The 15,859-nt window shown below is 31.0% G+C and overlaps 1 protein-coding gene across 3 annotated transcripts in view; it reads left to right on the forward strand.

Annotated features, from left to right (window-relative positions):
• Positions 1-15,859, forward strand: part of LOC129616257 (putative inorganic phosphate cotransporter) — a 66,670-nt gene that overhangs the window by 6,092 nt on the left and 44,719 nt on the right. For all 3 annotated transcript variants that reach the window (XR_008697526.1, XR_008697527.1, XM_055531812.1), the window contains one exon: positions 9,703-10,376. Coding sequence is in view for 1 of the 3 variants with exons in the window: in XM_055531812.1 (XP_055387787.1) it covers positions 9,703-10,376 (674 nt within the window). In the remaining 2 variants the exon portion in view is untranslated. The remainder of the gene's footprint in view (positions 1-9,702; positions 10,377-15,859) is intronic.

The following is a 15,859-nucleotide window of genomic DNA, read 5'->3' on the forward strand; positions in this document are numbered from 1 at the left end:
TTGTTTAACTGGCAAAGTTCGGCAACTCGATCCTCACGCTCATTAAATTTTTCATCTATTTCGTTATCAGTTTTTTCGACGGTCAGAGCGTATGCTGGAATAATATTAATACCTATAGGTTTTGCTTCCAAATTTATAAGCCTGTTTCTGTCTGATTATGGTACATAGTTGGTTACAGTATTATGTGTTTACAGACACGGTCCTAGTTTATTCGTTGCTCTAGGCGATTTATAAAAAGTACAACCGTGCACTCAATGATCCACCTGTTTAAGTAGGGAGAACAATATGTAATGAGCATTTCACAATGTGCATCACTCTCTTGTAACCTTATTATCTTGAATGCAGAATTAATTATAGAACTTAAGCCTGGAACTAAACTTTCAACCCTTTGTTTTATAAATTTAAACAAGGTAATTTAATTAGCTATTTTTTAAGTAGAGATTTATTTTAATCATTTCAACTTGATTTTTCGGTTTTAACAACCAAAAATTCATTTTTTGGCGTAAGTGAAACTAAACAATAAGTGGTTCTAAAAAAGTAATATCAATAAACGAACTTTTTCAAAACTTATTTGAATATAAGAGAAAGTAAAAATTTATTTACTTATGTTTATACTTAACTGATTGTGCTTTGCGCAATTTTATATTTTTAATAGAAACTCAAACTTTAATTTGTAACTTTAAATTTGTGAAATTTTGCATTTTATACATATTAAAATTTGTGGTTCAAAAACTAAGTAAGTATGAGTTTTTATATTTTTCATTAAATCTTCATTATATTTTAGATCTTATACATATTAGACAATATAAATCATGTGTACATGTTTATCTTTGAATATCGGAATTTGAATATATTATATGATACGATTTCACTATTATTATTAGATGTACGATTATACGTATATTATATGTACGATTGAATGTATGCAGTTGCGAATGGAAAATATAATGTAGATCAATACTTAGTGTTTTACGTAACTGACTTTTTTTCCATGCACATTTTTATGTTTGTACATTTTATCAAATTAATTTAGCTTTGAATTCATATAAAAAAAAGTTTAAACACTATATTAGGAAAAATTAAAAGAAAATTTTTAAATTTAGGGTTTTTTTAGGTTTTCAATGGCTCAATTTATTGTAGACCAGAAAGTACAGCTTAAAAAGGTCTTGTATTGTTTGAATCAAAAGAAAAAAATTCGCATTTTTTATTATGGAGAATTTTACAAAACATTTTTGAGGCTTACGAAGTATTTTAATTTCCATCATAGTTGTTTTAGCGAAACAGTCAGTAATTTTATTTGAACAAAACATGAACAAAATTAGATTTTTGTTTTAAAAAAGTAATTAGTAGAGTTCTGATATTACAATTTTTATCGTGCACAATTTCAGCATCATCATAAAAATCAAGTATTTGCAATACACCCAAATATATTATATTATTTGCCACATTTTGATCATATTCGGACGGCACAAAACGAAACGAAGAGCCAAATTCATATTTTTCTAGGTATGCGTTAAATAAAAACTAATGTACTAAAATTGTACAAGAAACGTTTAGAACGCATTTTCACAATCTTCTGGAATACTTTCACTAACATAGACAATATACATTGCGGTCATTTAAGTGCTGATCACATCAAATTTTTTTTTGGATTTTTATCCATAATCTCATTTTCAATTTGATCTCAGTTCGCCTCCTTAATATCATTATAAGATCTTTTATGTACAATATTAATTGTAGCAGAAATTATTACCAAAAAAAAATTTTTATTTTTATCCTTTTTAGCATTTTTCCAAAAATTTTTTGAAAAAAAGTGCTTATTAGTTTCACTCTTCCGCCCGTCTGTCCGTCCGTCTGTCCGTGTGTCTGTTTACAAAACTTCTACACCCTTGAAGATAGAAAGCTGAAATTTAATATGTGCATAGATCTTTACTAGAAACTAGAAAAAAACTAAAAATTTTTTTCCGTAGAACAAAATTTTTTCCTATCTCCCCCCCTCTAGAAGTTATACCCCTCCAAAACTCTAAAAATGCCATTTTTTAAACCATAAGCATTTCTCAAATTTTTCAAATGCAAAAGGACAGTGGCTTGCTTCCCCTAGCGCGGTATATTATAGTTAAACTTTAGAAAAACAAAATGGTCGTTCAAATTTACCATTATCTAAAGTCCATTTTTTCCAAATTTTTGATGTCGTTTTTCTTCTAGACCCCAGCCTGTAGGAGCTTGAAATTTTAGGGGCTTTTAGACAATGCTTCATTTCGTAAGAAGAAAATTTTTCTCCATCTCGAGCCCCTCTCAAGTTATCGCCTCTGGAAATTTGTAATATTTGAATGTTAATCCCACTTTATATTAATTTTTCCTTTATTCAAAGACTGCATAAATAGTTCATCCTGAATATATGCAATCCTAGAATTAGTTTCGTTTATGAATGAAAATAATTTTAATAGTGTGGTGGATATACATATACTGTATTTAAAAGGAGTATTTGCACTTGTTGAAGGAAAAAGTGCTACAATACAAACCATTGGTTTAACCCAACTTTATTTTCTTTTCTTTTTGTTTTTTTTTTATTTAACTTAAATAAATTTTAAATATGTAGAAATATGCGTTTGGACCTTTCGTCTCGCGTTTTGGGGCTCAAAATTACAATATGTGAAAACTTTCTAATTTTTAAATTTTTACTTTTAACTCGGAAAATATTTTAAAGCTATTGAAATTCTTTTTGTAAAGGTATAATGGCAGTTGCAAAGACAGTTTTAGTTTCAGAGACATTTAAGTGCAAAATCAAAATTTTTCAAAAATTTTTCCAATAAATGTTTGTTTAACTGCCAGTTACTCATAATTCCAATACTCTTTATTACGCAGTATTACTAAAATGTATTTTTTCTTTTCCAAAATGAAAGACATTGGTATTACTTTTTTCCTCTATAGAATCTTTCCAAAAGTTTCAAGAATATCGTGTCTACGTGGGAAATTTGAGATCAAATTTAAATATGAATTTGAGATCAAGAAAAAAACAAGCTTTTTCGAAACCAACTAATTATAATCCAAGTAATGTTCACCTAATGTTTTTATATCTAACAAGTCCCAATGCAAAGAGAGAAATTTGAAAGCACGACCTAATTTTATATGGGTTTTTTACATCGAAGTGGCTTTTTTGAAAAGAAATATTAAAATAAATTCACACTTGTTATAAAGCAGGTAAAGTTCCGAATATATATTTAAAAAATCTGATGTGGTCAGCACATAACCGACCGCAATGTGTATTGTTTAGTTAAGTGAAAGTTTTACAGAATATTATAAAAATGTTTGTTAAATACTTCTTTCCAATTTTTAGGACTCTAGTAAACTTAGAGTTAACATACCTAGAAAAATGTAAATTTGGCTCATAGTAGAGTTTCGCTTTGTGCTATCCGAATTCCCTGAAATGCTCGCCAGTTAGTTTCAGTAACAACCAGAACTCAAAAATCAAATTTCAAGAAGCTTCATTAATTCGTTTCGTAGATATGTTAAAAAATGTAAAATCGTCCCGCAGATTAGTTTTCGAGTCCTGATCTTTCCAAAAAATTTATATGTTTATTGTTTTAGTACGAAGAATTTAAATATTAAATTTGAATGAAATCGGTTGATTATTTTTCTTTATATACGCAAAAATGTATATTTGGCCCGTAGTAAACGTGCAATTGCTGATGCCTGATTTCTTCCAAAAGTTAGGAGGTTTCGCCGATAGTTGAGCGAAGCTTTATATGAAATTTTAAGTAAATCGGTTGAATATTTTCTTTAAAATGGTCAAAAAAGTAAAGCAGACCCACAAAAAGTACAGTTCCCAAGGCCTGATATATCCCAAAAGTTGATCAATCATTGCCATGGTCGAAATAAACTTACACATAAAATTACATCAAAATCGGATCAGCCGAACTTGAGATACACGCACGCACACACAGACCGACAGACCGACAGGTTGCTAAAAATAGTTTATTTACACTTCCCTACTATGGAGAAGTGCATTCCCACCGAAAATTCAATATGCAAAATTTGTTGCCATCACATCACCTATCGTACCTATTTGTGAATAAGGTCGGTAAAAATTTGAGGAGGGAATTGCAAAATAATATCTAAAATACAATTAAATATTATTTTTCCAATACAAATTTTATGTACACTTCTAAATTTTACCTCTATTTCTATTTGAGAACTTAATAAATATATTTTAAAATTTAATGTATTACCTAAGTAAAAAAATATTTTTTTTTAAATATTTAAAAGGTTTTGGAAAAGACAATAATATATTTTTATGACCGGATTTGAATATTTTTTTTTGTTTTTGAAATAAATAGTATGTTAGCAAACGACTCAAAATTTCCGTTTGTAAAATTACAGGTAGTACGTAATGATGTAAATTTTTGTAATTTGCGTTTACTATTAAGATTCATACACAGGCAGCGCCATTTAAAAATAGATTGCTCTTGATTACCTGTTAATAAAATAAGAAAGAAGAGCACAACCAAATTTTTGAAGCATCCAATATAACATGTTTGAAATAGTTTTAAAATAATTATTTAAAAAAAAATGGATTGGAAGCAGGTACATACATATTTATTCTTAATAACTTAAAAACTAATTGAAATTATTTGAAACAGTTCTATAAGTAACGTATAAATAACCGAAATGAGATGACTCTAATTGTTGAAATGTATTACTTTTATGTATTACTTTTATTAACATTTTTGTAAGCCGACGCTACTCGACTACAAAATGTATTTGAAAAATCATACATTCTTCCTCATTAACATTTGAAACCATACTGAAATATAAATTTAAAAAATTTTTTCTTTCCTCCTACCGCTCTTTCTTTTTCGTGCAATAGAATTTAAATGGGAAGCTTTTTAAAAAATGTGTATAATATCCTGAGATTTTTAAAAGTATTTTAAAAATCTCTTAAGAAACTCTTTTTTATGTAAAAAAAAAGAAAAAATGAATAAGAAATATGACACGATCAGGGGCATTTAAAAGAAAAACCAGGAACGAAGGCGACAATTTGTTTAAAAAAAATTGAGTATTGGGACTTGTTAGATATATAGACATTAGTTCACCCTTCAACCTTATGTGTGTTTTGTTTTTATTCGAATAATGCAATTATTAAATTCAGGTATAAGTAATATGGAAAATTTTAAGCGTCCAAAAAGTAAATTTGCAATCAAAGCAAAATTAATCAAAATTAACTATTAAAATTCTTCCTTGTATTCTTAATAAGACTCTGAATAATATAATTAATATTATGTTATTCATATCATTTTATATTATAAATTTAGAACTACTTATTTTTAAGAAAAGTTTATTAGTGTTTTAAATTAACAGAAACTTTGCAATTTTTTATACCCGTATGAACGTATGTTCGAAGGGTATACTAAATCTGCCTTACCGTTTCTAACACTAAGAAATAATGCCCTGAGATACAGACTTAAGTGTATGTTTTTGATCAACGTTGAATTCTGAGGTGATTTAGCTATGTCTGTCCGCCTGTCCGTCCGTCCGTCCGTCTGTCCCAGCGATAACTCGAAAACGAATTGCGCTAAGTTTACCAAATTTTCACAAATGATTTATTGTAGCAAGTGCCAGAACCCTATTTAAGTTGGACATGATCAGTGTACTAATCGGGTGGCTGCCATACAACTTCAAAATTTATTTAGCTATATCTCAGAAACTATAAAAGCTGTGGTATTGAAATTTCAACAAACGAATATATTAGTAGGGCCAATGCGTTCAATGAAATTATTTAGCCCCTTCTCGTACCTGCCATACAACTTCAATAGTAGTTTGGCACACACAGTATTTTGAAAAACACATAGTACTGAATTTTTGCTTAAATTAATATGGTAATACATAGTCAGTTATGGCATCTTTATTCGCACATAGGAGAACAAATTCGTACGGGTATCACAGAGTTGACAAGGTTAATTCTATTTTTTCTCGTTTTATACTTGAGTTGATTTAAACACAAGTAAACTTTTGTAAGCCAATAGAGGCTAATGTAGTTATGCAGAAAACTAAAATTTTTAATTCTAATACATACATTTGTGTATGTAGAAAAAGTAGAAAGCGGTAGGTCACTGATTCGAGTCCAGTTCGAGGAAAAAATTTTTTTAATTTTTCTGCCTTTAACTTATTTCTTTAATATCTGCCTTTAACTCATTTCTTTCATTCATCTGCTCTGTAGTTGTATAAAGAAATTTCCATTAAATTAATTTTATTGGTGTAATAAGCAAATTACTTATTAATTTAACAAATACACGTTGTATTAGCAAAATTCATAAAATTTTTATATGTTTACCCACAGTTTTGCATATTATGTTTCGTTAGGAAACATAATATGCAAAACTGTGTACAAAAAGCATACATAATTTATGCAGAATATAAAATCAAGAAATATGTTGCTTTCAAGCCCTTTACTTGTTCTTTCAAAAATTGTTAATTTAAAGCCTATACCTTTTTTACAATGTAAGTTACAAGCAAAAAAGCTTGGACAAGAAAAATTTTCGTTAAAATTCGTTAAAATCCCTATATCTCCGAAACCGTTGTGGCTTGACAACTAGTTCCCAACAAAAATTTTACCCATTTTTGATGCCCTAAATGCTATATAATATTGTACTCTTTACTGAACCATCCTGTATATACCTACTTGTGAGGTGTGGAAAAGTGCGGATAATTCTAGAAGGGTTAGAGGCATGGGACAGTAGGCAGATAGGGTTCAGAAAAAGTATGTATGTACATTGGATTATGTATTCTTTTGGCTAATTGCCGTGAAGTGTATTAGTAAGCGAAACATAATCAAATATATCATTACTTCAAAAATCTACTGTCGCCAGAGCTAATGAACTTAATAAAATATCTTGTTGTAACTAAGAAAATTACGTTAGAATTAATAACAGCCAGGTACAACAACACAAGAATATTGTTTTCAACATACATGAATAAGCTGCTATCTCTACCTCATTTAAATAATGAAACATCAGCTGAATTAAAAAAACATGTTGGACACTACAAAAGAAAGTCTTTGTGTTATAAAAAACCTGGGCATTGAAACTGATTCCTAGGGCCCTGTAGTTAGTTTTCTTATCTTACAAAAAGTTGATAAGCAAACTTCAAGGCTTTACGAACAACAGGCATCAAACCTCAAGATAATCCCAGAATTGACAACAGTTCCTGGAAACAACGTTTCAGGCGTTAGAAACTTTTGGGGGGGCCGGCGAGAAGCAAAAACCTTAAAAGCGATGCAACCAAATGTATCTCTTGGGTATTACTCAAAAATGGCCAGCAGTAAGAAGACACAACTTATGCTCAAACTGTCTCATCAGCAATTATGTGAGAAACAAGTGCATTTCAAAGAACATTTGCATGAAATGCAACGAAAATCATCACAGCCTGTTACATGATGGAAGCAGAGTAAAAACTCATAATACACCTAGTAATTCAGGTGGGCAATCATAGAACTGCATCATACCGAAGATTGCGGTAGTTTTATTACAGCAATGTATGCGTTAAAAATACACCAATGGGAGCCCTAATAGATCAGGGGTCGCTATCGTCGTTTATAACAAAGGAAGTTGCGAATTAATTACAACTCAAAAGAACAAAAATTGATGCCGTAATAATTGGATTCGCTGCAAAAGAAATAAGCTCAGTAAATAACAGTGTGCGCATAAAAGTTACATCAAAGCAATGTAAAGAATTTTCTAAATTACATAAAGACAAGTGGGAGCACCTTTAGCTCATAGAGTTAGCCGAACCTGAATTTGAAAAACTAAAAAATTCAGATGTCATTGATGAAGTATTACTCAGTGGAATAATAAAAGGACAATCATATCATCCAATAGCTCAGCAAATAATCTTTGGATGGTTTGTAACTGGTCATGAAGCAGTGAAAACCCTTAAAAACAGCTTGATATGTCATGTTACACTGGATGTCATGTTACACAACGATGTTTACGCGTTTCCTGACATTTGGAAAGTTAATCAGATAATTATGTTGCACAAACCTGGGAAACCTATAGACTTCTTACAGACCAATCTCATTGTTGCCGATGATTTCAAATTTGCTAGAGAAACTTTTATTGAGAAAACTTCAGCCTGTAATTGAAAGTAAAAAGTCAATCTCGAATCATCAATTTAGTTTTCGCCGGACCAAGGCAGTATATCCACCTGTTGGAATCTTACCTGACTAATGACTAACTGACGAAACAAAAATGAGTCTACACAAAAATTACAAAAGGTCAGTGACGAGATTTCAAAATGAACTAGAAAGTGGAACATAAGACGTGAAATCAGTACATGTGAATTTCACTAATAAGAAAATTGACAATTCATCTTCGGTTACGAAGATGACTGGTTAGAAAAAATCTGGAAAAATAAAAAAAGGGAAAAATTTGATTTTTCTTAAAGCTCAAATCAAACACGTGCTTACTTTAAACCCTTTACCAGGACTTTCAGAAACTGTTTATTTGAAGCACATATCTTTCTCGAAACGGAAGTTATAATTAAAAACTTGAATGAGTAGAAATTTCATGAAAATTCGTTAGAATACCTGTAACTCGAACTCCTTGAGATTTTCGGTACAAAAGCACATATAGCAGTGTTATCTGGCAAAATGAAAATATGAACACTTCTTGAAATTGGAACATCACGAGTAAATATAATATTATATAAAATCGGTACACTTTGAACAACTTTAATTAAAAATAATGGTGTACTAAAAAAGTTTTTAGTTTCTATAGTAACGTGTTATACCAAACTGTGTCAAATGCAGACTTAATATCCAACATTAACATGGCTGGATTAACTGGATTTTTTACTTTCGAGATTAAAAATTCAAGTGGCTGAACTGTAGAAGTTTTGTACGAAGTCCCAGCTGTTCATCTGGGAGTACACCGTTTGTATCAGGAAAGTTTGTTTATCTTATTTTGATTATTTTTTCCAGTATTTTATTGAAAAAATTAAGCAAGTTAATTGGTCTATACGATTGTGGATAATCAGGTGGCTTAACTATAGAAATGATTTTGCAGGAAAAAAGTATAGAATCCTCATCTAGTTATAGAGAATTGTAGTAAAGACTATTATTGCCCCTCTCGAGATTTCATATATTTTAGATTTTTAATATGATCATGTATTTCGTTGATAGATGTAATTTTCAATGTCAAAAATATTATGAGAACTAATATTAAAACTATGTAAAGTTGTATTGATTGTGTTTTCTTAATCAGGATTTTTAAAATTCAAAGTCTCATTTTGCACAAAATTGAGCAATTTCTCTTATAAAAATTAATGTCATGAAAAAACAAAATAAAAAAAATTTGAATCTGAAGAAGAGTTATCAGTAAAAAATTAGTAAAATATAATAAAAAATGAGGAAGTAAAGCAATGCAATTGGTCAAATAAAACAACGTTTCAATTTATTTACAATTAAAAATTCGGTATTCAATACTTTAAGATACAACTGATTTGAGTTAGCACATTTTATTTAAATCGGTTTATTGAATTTAATGATACAGGTTTTATTTAATTACTTTCTAATATAATATTAATAATATTTTTTAAGATCAATAAGAACAACATATATCAAAAAAATGTTTGAATGGCAACTTTTTTGCAATTGTATTAAACCACTTGAAACTATTAAAACAAATGGTTGTTCATTTATCTTTTCAGCTGGCGTCCTTGGAATTCGACACTTCCAATGTGTTCTATTATTTTTTGCATTAATTTTTGGTTACTTTCTACGAGTTAACATGTCGACAGCAATAGTTGCGATGACAGATTTAGATATAAACCCGAACATTGAACATTTTAATTATACTCAAAATGAAAAGCAACTAATATTAAGTAGCTTTTTTTGGGGTTACGCAGTTGCTCAGGTACCTTCAGGTGTAATGGCATCGTTTTGGGGTGGAAAAACTGTTTTGGCTTTTGGAACAATCTTGTGTTCAATTTTTACAGCTATACTACCTCTACTAGCGAAATACGGAATTAAAATTGTAATATTCTTACGAGTTTTAGCAGGACTAACTCAAGGCGTCGTATATCCATGTGTGCATACATTACTCTCAAAATGGGTTCCAAGTACAGAAAGAAGTTTTCTGGGAACTACAGTATATTCAGGAGCTCAACTTGGAACTGTTATTATGTTAGCGTCCAGTGGCGCACTTACTGAATCGACAATAGGGTGGCACTCTATATTTTATTTGTCAGCCGCTATATCATTTATTTGGTCAATTTTTTTTTTGATTTTTGGTGCAGAACGGCCAGTTTCAGCAAAATTTATTTCAAATAAAGAACGGGAGTACATTGAAATGTATACTGCAGTTTCAAAAGATGCTAATACAGTAAGTATAAAAAAATTAAAATGATTGTGAAAACAATTTCATTTTTAATTCATATTTTACTTTTTAATGAATCACCCTATATATATGGTTTTCACAATCTATGGTTTTCATTTTACATCATTAATGAATTTACCTAACAGGGGAGTTTCAGTAATAGGGAATTCAATGCTTCATCGTCATTACCTTTTTGGGTAGTTGTTTTAGTATATAAGATGTGATCAGGTTAAATCCCGATGTTTTTTCAGATTGAAAGACTTGATCTGCGCAGCAATCTCTCTTTCACTCATAATTAGAATAGTTATGTGACATAAATATGTCAGCCAAATGATCAGCAAACCCATTTGCCTTGCCTTTGTCACTCTTAGCCGAAGTAATATTTTTGTTTTCAATAGGCGCAAGATGCTTGACAAGCTGCTTTACGTTTTTGGTAGTCTTCCACAAAGAGCAGTTGGTTTTTTCGAATGCCGTCAAATTCTGGATGTATCTGGAAATCGAATCCTGTTTATGTTTCTGGATACTGGTTTAAGTTATATTAAGTTAGTAATTTGTTATTTAATCTCGCGTTTGTTGCCATCTTTTTCTAGCTTTTCTGCTTAATTGTATGTTTTCAAATATACGCGGAGAATAATGGAAACCCATTCTTCTTGTGGTATTACTCCTGGAACTATTCCAAGCTGTATTTTGGATAACTTTTGTAAGCTTCTCTGTCTCCTCGTCTAACTGTTGTATAGTAGTTATTTTCATTCTTAAATTTATCTTCGTTTCTTTTTGTGCTCGAAAGTACAGCCATTCCGTTGATTTATTTGACAATGTAGCTTTTACTTTTTTCTTTACAACACATTCTTGTAAGATTAATATAACTGCAGAATGATCGAAATTAAGATCGCAGTTGTAACAGACGTCCATGAAGTTTTCTGCAAATTTCTCGATAATAAAGAAGTCTATTAAATTTGGACGTTTATTCGGATCTGTGGGTCAATATGTAAGCCTAGAAGTGGAATGAAAAATGCACCCCATTTCTCTACGCTCACCCCTGAGCTCCCTACCTTTGGTCAAAGTTTGTCGAGAATCCCAGTCAGAGTGCTTGGCGTTATAGTCACCTCTCAAGATAAATCTGTCACAAAGTCGGCTTAGTATGTTCTTAAAAAATTCTTTGATTATTTTAAATTTTGGGGGACAATATAATGCAGCCACTTTGAACTTTTGTTTAGTTTAAGTTATTTCAGCTGCCGTCATTTGCATCTCTTCTGACTGCATCTGGTGCAGATCACAATGTATAAAACTTTCCTTTATTATTTCTTGATAATCTATATGCATTTCAGAATTAAGGCATACGTCAATTCTTTGAGAGTGCAAAAAGACATCAAATACTTCCTTTTTATTTGCGATACCATTGCAATTCCAAGTCGCTACCTTAAAATCACTTTGGGGTATCACCTTCCTATTTCATTTCTTTTTGTATTTTTATCAGAAGACTTACCTTCAATGGCCATCAATCTATCGGTAATTTTACCCATTACAATAATCATGTTTTCCATCATTGTTTGCAAGGCTTCCAATATGTTCTAATCACCTTGCGTTGACAATTTTTTTTCAGTAACTGGTAAACTATTGCTTTTCGTTTTCAGGGCAACCTTATATGATACACTTTTGGACCCCACACTGGAAGTGAAGAGCTTCGGGATTTTGTTAGGGACTTTCTTTTGATTGTTGTTTTGGTGGGTCCGCTTCTGCGGCCCCTGAGCCAAAAGATCTCCTATAGTTTGCTGAATATGCCTCGAGACAATTTGAATATTTTGCAGCAATGCTTCTTGGTTTGGTGAACTCCGCAGTATGGTATTTGCACACTTCACACAGTTCGGTTCTCTTTGGCAAAATTTTTGCATGTCCGAACCTTTGACATCTTTTGTACTGAGGAATGATCTTTTCCTTTCGCATTGCCTCAATCTTAAATTTCATACGATTGATTTGGTCTATTTCATAGATTCTCTTTATGTTCTCCTAATTACCATGACATTCTTCCGTTTTCCTTTACCTTTTTAACTTTATTTGCTACGTGTAGAATTTTATAATTCCTACATCGTAAGTCATTTTTTATATCTTTCGGCTTGCGTTTGGGATAAAGATTTCTTACCATAACTTTGATTGGTCTGGTTTTTTTATTTTCATATGTATGAAACTCCAACCGTGATTCACTCAGGACCCTTGTATATTCCTGCAATCCATCTCCGTATCTACAATAAGCTTTAATTCCTTATTGCTCTTCATCCTGACTTTGTAGTTCACGTCTTTTTTTTTTTTAATCAGACTTCTATTGGATTGGAATCAACCACATTACTTATGATTACAGAGTTGGCTTAAAATTCCTGACAGCGTCGTTGCCAACTTTCGGATCAGGAACACCCGAACCCTCCACACTTTTCGTTGCTTGAACTACTTTAGGCGATTACTTTAATTTTTTACTGGACCTCGTTGTTTTAAGAATCCAATCGATTTCTCGCATGAGTTCTTCTTCATCTGTAAAGTTTGTAACTCTATATCGTTCTTGATGTGTAGTCGGATTTTCACTCGGTGTACTATCTTTTGGCATAGTGCTTCTATTTGGCATAATGCTACTGTACCTTTCCATTTTTAGTTTTTGGTTTTCTGCACTAAACTGGAGAACCTCACTTTTTAAGGCCAAGCAGAGAGACTCTAATTCTAATATTCTCTTATGTATTTTAGCACATTTGATCTACATTTCTTAATTTAAACTTTTGTGTTTAGTGAGCTCGGTATGTCTTATGGTATAACTTGTACAGTTGAATTTTCCTTTTTTTTTTGTCCGTTCTGCAGTTGGAGGAGGCGAACGTCTAATCTTTGCGCTCCTCCTGAACGGGTCCATTACATTTTATAAATGGCTCTCCGTCAGCCACACCGAAGCGTGTTACCAGGAGACATCCGGCAGATAACTGTGTTACCTACCTTCTGGGAGACGAAAGATGGATTTGAGGGTAGAGCCATACCAATCTTTGTGTCCCATCTGAACTATATGGTGTTCCAAAAAAACAGACATTTTTTTTGATGTTGCTTCAACTAAAGTTTCCAAGTTCTATGTGTTCTTCTGAGTTAATCTGGGAAAGTAAAAACACAAACATACCGTTCCAAATAGTACAACGCATCTGTTGTAGTTGCTAAAAATTAACCACCTGAAACTGTATTGACTGCTTATAAATTAAAAAGTATACATTAGTGTATTGCCTTTGATATAACAGAAAGATCAAAGATAATTATTATTGTTAAAACTCAAAGAGAATTGATTATATAACTGCTATGTAATTTATTTTTTTTTATTTAATAAAAAATAAATTACAAAAGTAAAGCTACACTCAGATTTAAAAAAGTAAATTAAAGAATTTAAAATTTGCTTCAGATTTCTAGAATTAGCTGTTATTGTTGTACATGTAAAGTATAGAGGCACTGCACAGAATAAAATAATAATATTGAGTAAAAAGGTAAACGGTCCAACTTTCACTCGATCGATTAATCGCTTTATTGATAACAAGTAAACTGATTTTACAAAAATTTTAAAAAACGTTCTTAAAATTACAAAAATTATTGTTAATACATTACAAAATTCTTGTTAATTTTGCTTATGTTTAAAATAACACTTATAATAATTTCGAAATATTTGAAATTGTGGATTTTGTCCACAATTATTGAAAAATCTTATGTGATCACCACATAACCGCCCGTAATGTGTATTGTCTAGTTAAATGAAAGTTTTACAGAATATTATAAAAATGTCTGTTAAATGCCTCTTTCCAATTTTTAGAAAATTAGTAAGCTTATAGTTAACATACCTAGAAAAATGTAAATTTGGCTCTCAGTAACGTTACGCTTTGTGCTTATAATTCTATATTTTATTCATATTTCGTATAACTCTTCAAAAACGGTGACCAGACACCTCATCATACGAGACATTTCATCATTGTAACATTTCATCATTTTAACATTTCATCATTATAGCAATTCATCATTGCACATTTCATCATTATAGTAATTCATCATTATTGTATCTCATTACCATAACATTTTATCACTGAAGATGGTCGCCCACAACCAAAAAAGAAGTATAGGGAATTAAATGATAAGATAATTGCAGCTGTACAGGGGTATTACAATGAAGAGGATAAAATGAAGTACTTGAGAAAATTAACTAATTTGCAGTAGCAGACCATAAACTCAAAACTTAATCTAGTCAGTCATGTTATTTTTTATTATTAACCCTTTTTTACAGGAGTCTATGCACCTGGCGAGTCAGAAAGTTGGAAATATTTTCAAGAAGTGATTTGATACATTTTTGTGTGTTTCGACATTAAATTTGTTTCGTGTGTAATGTCTTTGTGTTTTACTGTAATGAATTGTGTTGTAGAATAATAAATATATGAAATAATAAGTCAAGAAAAAACAAAAAACAAAATTGCCTGTTTGTGGGACAAGCCTTTACGTGGCAAAAAGGATAAGTAACAAAAATTGGTGAAACCAATATGTCCTTTAATTTAATTACCTGTACAAATTTACTTTACACCCTAATCCTCTTAAATTTTTGTTCCATTAGTTGCACTGTGCAGCAAAACTGCAAACTGCTTCAACATGTTGCCAAAATTGCTCAGTATGTTAATTACTTAATTACACCTACATGTACTTATGTTTGCAAAATGCACTTTATACAATGATGGAATATTACGGTGATGAAATACAATAATGATGAATTGCTATAATGTTGAAATGTGCAATGATGAATTGCTATAATGATGAAATGTTACAATGATGAAATTTTACAATGATGAAATGTCTCGTATGATGAGATGTCAGGAAACCTTCAAAAACCATCCTATTGTACATTATATATATAGCTACTTCTCAGGTTCCAAAAAGTACGGGTACTTCTAGAAGGGCTAGAGACATGGGACAAAAGACATTATATAGAAAAATCTGACATTGGGACTTTTTAGCCCCAAAATAGCTCTATTTTAAAATTTTCTGAAAAAATTTTTGTATAACAAAAGCACTTTTTTCTTTTCTACTTTTTATACCCGTACGAACGTATGTTCGAAATTTGCCTTACCGTTTGTAACGCTAAGAAATAACGGTCTTAGATACAGACTCAAGTGTATGTTTTTGATGAGCGTCAAATTCTTAGTTGATTTAGCTTTGTCTGTCCGTCTGTTCGTCCATCCGTTCGTCCGTCCCAGCGACAACACAAAAACTAATTGAGCTAGGTTCACCAACTTTTCACAAATGATTTATTGTAATAAGTGCCAGAACTCTATTTTAATTGGACATGATCCGGGACCGGTTCGGGTAGCTGCAATAAACTTCAAAATTTATTTGGCTATATCTCAGAAACTATAAAAGATGTAACATTGATATTTCACACAAGCGAATATATTGATACGATATCAACGGGTATCGCAGAGTTGACAAGGTTTCATTTTAAT

The sequence above is a fragment of the Condylostylus longicornis genome, unplaced genomic scaffold (assembly GCF_029603195.1).
Source record: "Condylostylus longicornis isolate FDR11 unplaced genomic scaffold, ASM2960319v2 ptg000164l, whole genome shotgun sequence".
NCBI classification, from domain to species: Eukaryota; Metazoa; Arthropoda; class Insecta; order Diptera; family Dolichopodidae; genus Condylostylus; species Condylostylus longicornis.